Raw genomic sequence first — 8,875 nt, 5'->3', positions numbered from 1 at the left:
ATATAGTGAGGTAAGTTATCAAATAAATAAGTTATGAGTGAAAAACAGATTTCAGTACATAGCGTTTAGCTAAGAATGCATAGCCTAACCATAGCTAGGAATCTGGCTGATAATTTACATCAATATCACTACCTACTTCTTCAGGATCATCAACCAGCCCTTCAAAATCACTTAAATCTTCTTATAATGCACCACGTATATCACTACTTTTGATTTTAACACTAAAACAATGATAAACGTAATAAAACACATCAGTCATCGGTCCGAGGTTAACCAAGCTGTATACAAATACGCACGTCAGCTGTCTGCTACAATATTTTCGGAACTAAAATGAAAAGCGCTTAGAGACAGACCTCCGGAGAAAGCTCTGAATCTGTAAAATAAAACGATACCTAACTCGATCCAGTTCAATCCGATTTTGTCAGTCATAGAGCCTTCGCCGTAAACAGTGTTTGTGAGTCGCTGCGACACAAAACACTACACAAAGTGTGTTATGTGTCGCTGCAGCGACAAATAACACTCGGAGGGTTAAGATTACATAAACAAAATAACCAAGCGACAAGAGACTTAAAAACATGGGAATAGAAACTGTTTTATTAAGTAGCAAATTTAAAACTGTTTTATACGGTAACTGCAAAAAATATAATTATAAAAAATTCAGCAATTATGAAAAGTAGTTATAAAAAGACTGTAAAAATCACCTAAAACTGTTGTTTTAAATTATGTTTCTTTTAAGGTGAGGAGTTTATACTATATATTGGACACTTCCCATGTACCACCATTTGATCAAAACTTAATAGAATTGTTACACGGAGAATTACGGCCATACTCTAACCTTCATCGAACAGTTATTATAAATTTGCTTTCATGAAACCAAAGAATTTGCTTTTTATTACACACTAAAAATTTTGTTAATTAAGTCAGCATTAAGTCAAGCAACTTAACAGTATATTTAATAACAAGAGTAGAAAGTGAGTCATTACATATTTGAGTCTACATGTAAAGAACCACTTTCACTCGTTTTTTGAATGTTACTTTTTGCTACACTACAAAGACTAATTATTTTCTTAATTAAAACAGATATTGGATATTTCTTTATTACAACTAGGAACATTACAAAACTCATAGCATTTTTTTAGGTTATGGCTACAATTTAAAGTTAATATTTACTTAGTTGTTCAGTTTTAGTTGTTGAAAATTTAAACAGTTGACAAAACAATAACAAATCTTTGTTTGTTTGTCGGCAAAATAAAAAAAAAGATAGTAAACATTACTTTTGCATAGTAAACAAAAAAACATTCTTTTTCCGTAGTAAACAATGTAATGATGAATTTTCGCAGGTGATAAAATGTAACGAAAACAGGTCATTTCACAGTAGTGTAGCTACTATTAATGTGTGGAACAATCTTTTTTGTACAATGTTGTTTATCCTCTGTTATTTTAATTAAACATTAAAGCACACTTTTTGAAACTCCTCTGCTCCTATTTTTGAAACCCTTAAATAGGATAGAAACTGGATGCTTAGGTACCTAAAGTCGGGACCACGAGAGTCTGAAGTTGGCGGCAGCCAATCACAAGACAAGGCTAGTGTGACGTTGCCATATCGCCCGTTGACAACACTAATTAAAATACTACCGCGACCGGTAAACAATATTTTCAAATCAGCTGGTATTATTGGATTTGGCAACTGTCCTCATTGGCTCCTTCAAAGTCACGTGGTAAATAGGCTCCTCCCTCAACTGCAGACTCTCGTGGTCCCGACTGTAGTAAGTAACCTTGTCAAATGTCAGTACGAAAAAATCAGGGACCAAAACTGACTTAAGATTTGAAAATCGGAAAAATCCACTTGCTGTAAATGTATATGAACCACAACAAAACCATGTTAAAAATTATCAACCCTATTTAAATTTATTTTAATAAACTTTTAGGTTTGTGATTTAAAAACCATAAACTTAATAACTTCCAAATAATAAAATCTGTTGACAGCTTTCAAGTAAATAATTGGAGTCATTGTTTATTTACTTGTGAATTTCAATAAGCATGAATCTTGTAATGAGCAAAATTCACTGTTCAACATCGTCAATTAAATGCTTAGGTAGCTTTCAGAACATATATGTTCTGTATGACAATAGGTCTTTTGTTTTTTTTTTTCAAACTGTTAAATCTTGCATAAAATTTAATGTTTACAAAATAGTGTAATCACTCTGGCACATTTGAAAAAAATCAAATATTATCATCACTAAGAAAGAACCAACATATCATTTGTTTTGTCACATATGTCACAAAAATGACATAGAAAAAATTCACAAAATAAGTTATCAAAGTGAATCACCAATCATCACAGCCATGAATCTCACTGCTATATTCATGTTGTAGTGGCTAATTTTAATCAGCAGAGTTTTGATGAATTGCGACCAATATTTGGTCGGTTTGAGTTATTTACATCTCTCAGTAGGCTTTGATTGATCCTGTAACTGTTCGACAACCTGAGTTAAGGAATGTTGCAGGAGTTCCTCTAGCTTGGAATCAGGTAGCCGGTGGTTGATCATTCCCTTGAGTGTTCGAGTCTGTCGGTTTCACCAGATCCAGTTTCATAGTTTCTCCAGTTGCCTTGGAATAGGATGGAGGGTTGATTCCCACTACTACATCATAATCTGGTGGTAAGTCAACATGAATCCAGTACGGAACGTTGGTTTCACTCTGTAAAGAAGAAATACTATAGTCAAAGCAATATAATCAGTCTTCTTAAGTTGCTCAGATTTCATATTGATGTTATTTGGTCCAGGATCACTTCTTGAATATTAAAATGGTATACTATTACCTGTTTCCGTCTGTGATCCTATATTTGTTGTATAGAGCAACCGGTTTCAAGGTTATAACCTCATCTTCAGGCTCTTGTTGTCACTCTTGCGAGATCGTCGAGTTTTATAAACACACAAAAACACTAACATTGAAATAAATAAACACGAGACATTGACAGACGAAGACGATTAACATAAATTCGGGAACTAGTTCCACACCACACGACGCGGCACGGGCAAATGTTTTGTCATTACTCAACATTTGCCCGTGCCGCGTCGTGTGTGGAACTAGTTCCCGAATTTATGTTAATCGTCTTCGTCTGTCAATGTCTCGTGTTTATTTATTTCAATGTTAGTGTTTATGTGTGTTTATAAAACTCGACGATCTCGCAAGAGTGACAACAAGAGCCTAAAGATGAGGTTATAACCTTGAAACCGGTTGCTCTATACAACAAATATAGGATCACAGACGGAAACAGGTAATATTATACCATTTTAATGCTCAGGATTTGTATTTATATTCTAGATTTTAAATAGTACTGCAATAATTAGTTGTCAAAATTGTTTGTTTATAATGTACCTGCTTGTTGCTAAATGTATATCTTTAATCAATTGGTTAATGCTTGTACTAATTTAAGTCGTTATATTGTAAAATGGTTTATGCCGTTAATAAACTAATTGAATTGAATTGAAAGCAAATAGATCTGGCGGGTCAAGGTATTTATTTTAAATAAGCCATCTGGTATTAATCAATCTGCCAGTTCTATTTGTGTTGACTATAGCACAGTTGTTTGGACACAATACTGTGCTAGTAATTATTTTTTTCTATCACAGTTGTGTCCAAACATATGATTGTAGTACAGTTGTCCCTCAATAATCCAACAGCTATGGGTTCACGGGGACGTCAGATTACCGAATGTATTTTTTATTAAGATTGGGGTGTTTCTTATGTATTATTAGTTAAGCCAGTTGTAGCGCTAACGATTCAGAGCCTACCTACTTGGTAAAATTCTGGTGCTCACTAGACTGTTTAAGTGCCAGTAAAAAAACATTTATTATGTTTGGTCTCTTCCCGCGACCCGCCAAAATTGCTCCTGCTGCCCACTAGTGGATCCTGACCCATAGTTTGGTAACCCCTGACATAAGAGATTGAGGTTCTCTGCTACCTGCTTCTCAGAACATGCCATCATGCCAAGGGCCTTGGTTACTAAGACTGAATACGTCACCAATCATTAGTGTAACATTGAAAAATTTATAGTTTTATTTTTCTAAAAAAGGTCAAGCGGACCAAATACAGTAAGGGTTACTCTAGGTTATAGCAAATAAAATGTATTAGTAGTGGAAAAATTCAACCACTATCAAACACATAATAAAAAACAGAATAAAGCTATGAAGTTGGCAATCAGACAAGGAGTCTAGTGGGTTGTTGACTAATCACCAGATTCAGTTATCAGCTATAGTGTACCTTATCAGTAAAAGGTTAGAAGACTTCATGTCAATATAATTTCTTGAATACGACAGTCAAATTAAAGTTCAATATGTTGTTAATGTTGTCACATCCATCATATCTCCACTATTTTTTGCATTTATCTGCCTTGACTCACTGAGATACATTTTAAGACCTATGTATGGATGTAAATGGGTTGTGGCGAGTGAAAATTTTGGAACGTACGTTTTAATGTCACTTGCCTTTTATTTCGTAGATACTGTATTTGTAGTTTATCATTATGTGTTTTAATATTGTTTGGGATGGAAGCAACATGTTAAAAACATTTGTTTGGTTTAAAATAGGTTCGAAATGCCGAAATATATGCCACATTTTTATGTCATCAATATCAAGGTTTATTAAACTTACAAAAAAGGAGCATATAATAATTTTGTTTTCATTGCGAACTGACTACCATGACAAAATAATGTGTCGTGTTTTTCCATTAAAGATGCTGTATTAATAAAAAAAACATCAAATGTATTGTGTTACTATGGACATTTTATAAAACTTCTAATGTCGATAAAATATTAAAATAAAATTAAATAATATAAAAAACATTTGGAAAAAAATAAACAAAAATTTATCAATTGCTCTTTTGGAAACGTACGTTTTTAAATTTTCACTCGTGCCTCAAGACTAAGAACAAATCTGTGGTCTATGAGCATTTTAAATACCACAAATCAATATGTAAACTGATTGCTAATAATTATATGTTCTAAGTATTTATTTTATTTTAAAAACACATCTTAGCCTTCACCAGGAACAGTTAAATTTCTTCATTTTACTAAAGAAGAAATTATTTTGATAAAAATAATAGATATTGTGTGCTGCTTGCCTAGATGTTATTGTCTCGGACTTTGGTGTGAGAGGGACAGGTTCAGTCCCCAACATATCAACAAAATTTGATGGGTTTGGACTACTTTCCCTTAAACACAATCATTGATTTTTTATAAAGTCAATGACACAATTGTAATTCCTTAATTTAAAATGACACTGGTCTAGATACCAAATTAAAGGTTAAAATTACCTGACACATCTCCCAACATAAGCTTATTAACAACCCTTATCCTTAGCAATGGGAGTAACAATGATTTTGATGGGGAAAATCATCAAAGTTCAATAACTTTTGAATTGTTAATTTTTCAACAATGGGGGCTGTGCTGTGCCATTTTGTTTAGAGTTGAAACAACGACTATAACATACTAAATTTTGATCAAAACCGGTTGAGCAATTTTTTAGGCTTGGACTTGCTTTTAAAGGTTTTTTAGGAAAGCTCTGTATAGTTTGTACGGATCAAATTTGACTTAGAGAATTTAATATCAAAGTAACTTTGCAAATTAATCAACTGCCAAAGTACTCTGATGAAACTAACGTAGTGTCCTGTATAACTCATTTTAATGATTCATCTGTTATGTATATCTTAGTTTTAATTATTATGTTAATTAACACGTTAACTGCGGTTGCATGATGGCTAGCTGTGGCCAGTGACGGAAACAGCTATTGCGCAGCATGGTTTAGTCCGCAAAATCGTTTTAATTTAGTTTCATCCAAATGAGAGGCATAGCATGCACTGCATTCCAGTCGTTGTGGAGGACGTAGTTTTACAAGAACCTAACAGATAGCAGCACTAAACTAAACTGCTACCAGGCCCTCAATATTGCCAAATGGAAGGAAAAAGCATGGGCAAAAAACCTGGATGCTCAATTTTGAGGTTAGGTTCCTTCCCCAATTCTTCAATACAGTAATTATTATCATTATTCTATTCCATTTCCCTAAATCCAAGCGAAAACCCCTCACTACACTAAATTTGGAACAGTCTAACACTTAGCGATAGGAAAAGTCCATCTATTTTATCTAAATTCTAAAATAACAGTCGGATCTGAAAACAAATTTTACTGGATTTAAGTATAAAACTGGCACAAGCGGCAATTGTACACAAGTTCCACACTGAAGCAAGGTTGGCATAGGTGGAGGACGAATTTTTCCGCCCCATCCCAGAGGTGCCAGTACCGCTGGGCGAGAATTCCCTCTCCGCAAGCTTAACGTGTTAAAACATAACAAATTGCCATTGCCGTGGATGGACACAAATTAAAAATACCCCCGCCGCAGCAAACCTGCGGACTAAGCGAATTTCCATTTGCCTGATTGGATTCACACTAAAATGTTTCCTTAAAAATATCACATTTATTCCCTATTTAAATATAATTAGTTAAACGAGTACGGTACTTAGGTTTGCTGCAACAGGGAGGGTAAAAGTGATTTTTTATGTTAATAGTTTCATTATAAATAAATGCATTTTCCAAATTTTATCAAAATATGTTCATAAACAAGCAAACTACAACAGTTTACTTATTCTCCATAAGAATAACAAGGGAATTTTAAATTGACAACTTTTTGGAATTTTCTCCGTAATCAGTAGGTGCATAATAACGCTTCAATACAATAAATTATTTGTTTTTTAAGCTCAGCAAAATGGTTTGGAAAGAAATTGCCAAATTTTATGTTAATGGGAAAAACCAATTTTTACCCCATAAGAACCAACCATATAAATAGAAAGCTGCCATAGAAACCCATATGGGGTTTTTTGTTCCCATAGTCCGATCATGCTGGTTCGCGAACTCGTTCAAATAAACTTAGGTTAACACGTTTATACCAAATTTTATCATAATCGGATCATTTTTGCTCGAGTTATCGTGCTAACGGACACATACATATATATATGAATTTGAACGGATGGTGTTTTTGGCCTCTAGGGACCTCAAAACGAAAAAAGTATAGATCGGTCCCCGGTCCAGGTCTTACCATTAGAGTACTACGGTAATAGCTTATTCTCAATATGGGAAATTCGCTAATAAATACTTTTATTATTAAAGAAGAAATAGATAAATTTGAAAAAATAAAACCAAAGGTTGAGTGTTTAGGATTCAATTTTATACCATTTTTGTTAAATACTGATTTTAATTATCAGGGTTTTTTTGGTTTTTACCAATTTATTGTACAGTGAATCATTGGAGTTGTTTTTTTTTTGTTTTTTTTTATAAAGCAACCTATCCTTTTTTATTTCACTTCATTCTCTATGAATGAGGGAGGTACTATTGTGTATTTTCATGGCCTCCTCTTTTATATAGCCACGGTGTGGCAAGAGAAAAGTGGCAACATTGCAGCTCCAACCTATTGTAACAGTATTGCACTAATTTATAGTGGTGCGCCTGCACAATATTTGTGATTACATGTTTGTTATTACCTTGGCAATAAACCGGCCGGTGTGACGTTGCCACAAACCAACGCTGTAGTTTTGTATTAGAAAACGCTATGGTATTTTCATCTATTGTAGCTTGTATCTGCACTGATGCCAGCTGTTTGTTAAGACAAATAAACACAACAAGTTTTATCGTTACCTCCCGAAACGTAGGTAGTGTTAGTGTAGTAAAAAACATGATCTTAAAATACAGTAGGTAACTTATAGGTAAAATAGGTTAAACTTGGACCTTAAAAATATAAATAACTTAACTTTTGTATAAAAATAATATGTGATAAGGAAATTTTTTGGACACCAATTTACCTCAAATGATAAGTTGCTGTGACCTTGACGCTCAGATGTAGCGTCTACACTATCAGCCAGGTGTGAGGTAGGTACAGTCAGGTCTTGCACAAAGTAGCCTGGGAGACTGTACGTACAGGTGAAGGTGGCCAAGAAGATAAGAGCCACAAACACCACAGCCAGCCACAGGTATGCTGAGTGCAGGGAGATGCTGATGGCCAGGAAACAGCTGGTGGTGATCAGCAGCACAGCTGTGCTGAGGAGAAAGGCCAGTGGGTTGTCTTGGAACAACACCATCTTGAACTCATGTTACACTCTACTGCCTTCTGTCTCATCACAATCTTCAGTTTGGAGTGGAACTTATCTTTATCTTTACTACAATTGACTTTTACTTACACATTATTTTACTGCTTATCATTGATGAGGTGTGGAAAAAATTACACAATAGACAGTAAAATTTCATTATTTTGACCGTTTTGTTTTTACAGAAATTAAATTTCATTATTACCAAATGAAAGCATCGAATCTGATTCTCATCATGAATTTATTAATAAGATTGCTAGGCATTTGTGTTTTAAAGGATGCAAATTTGACAGTAATTAGTGTGATTAGTGAGAGAGACTAGAGTGGAATAAAAAAAATAAACTTTCTCCCACCCTTCTATCAAATTGAAAGAAATACTAAAAGTGTATTGTAATAATCTAGTCCTAACTCTACATACCATTGAATTTTTTGCCCAAATAAAAAAATATTTAGAAATATTGTTGATACTTTTTAGTTTAAATTTAAAATACAAATGGCTATAGTACTGTACATTACATTATTGCTCTAAGCAGCCAATTTTTTTACAGATATTCGGAAGCTTAACGCGAGAAACTTACAACCCAAAAATTTACAACAGAGTTAACATAAGTAAAGTAAACGTTTCTGTTTATTTAGTGACTATTTACAAAATTTGTCTGATGTTTGATTACAAGTAAGGATTGCTTCAGTAATCATAAATGTGGTGTAATATTCACTTATCACAATGACATCATGAGTGTA

General features: G+C 33.7%; 1 protein-coding gene across 1 annotated transcript; it reads right to left on the bottom strand.

The window, feature by feature from the left end:
• Positions 1 to 565: 565 nt before the first annotated feature.
• Positions 566 to 8,176, bottom strand: LOC128987246 (uncharacterized). Its single transcript, XM_054408005.1, has 2 exons — positions 7,853 to 8,176; positions 566 to 2,700 (listed from the first exon to the last, which is right to left on the bottom strand). Exons 1-2 carry the CDS (start codon positions 8,126 to 8,128, stop codon positions 2,527 to 2,529), a joined length of 450 nt encoding a protein of 149 aa, XP_054263980.1. The 5' UTR covers positions 8,129 to 8,176; the 3' UTR covers positions 566 to 2,526.
• Positions 8,177 to 8,875: the final 699 nt, after the last annotated feature.

This window comes from Macrosteles quadrilineatus, unplaced genomic scaffold (assembly GCF_028750875.1).
Source record: "Macrosteles quadrilineatus isolate MER2022 unplaced genomic scaffold, UCM_ALF_1.0 Scaffold_1__1_contigs__length_201487025, whole genome shotgun sequence".
NCBI lineage: Eukaryota > Metazoa > Arthropoda > Insecta > Hemiptera > Cicadellidae > Macrosteles > Macrosteles quadrilineatus.
The sequence above is the reverse complement of the archived record's forward strand: the minus strand, read 5'-3'. Positions and strand labels throughout refer to the sequence as shown.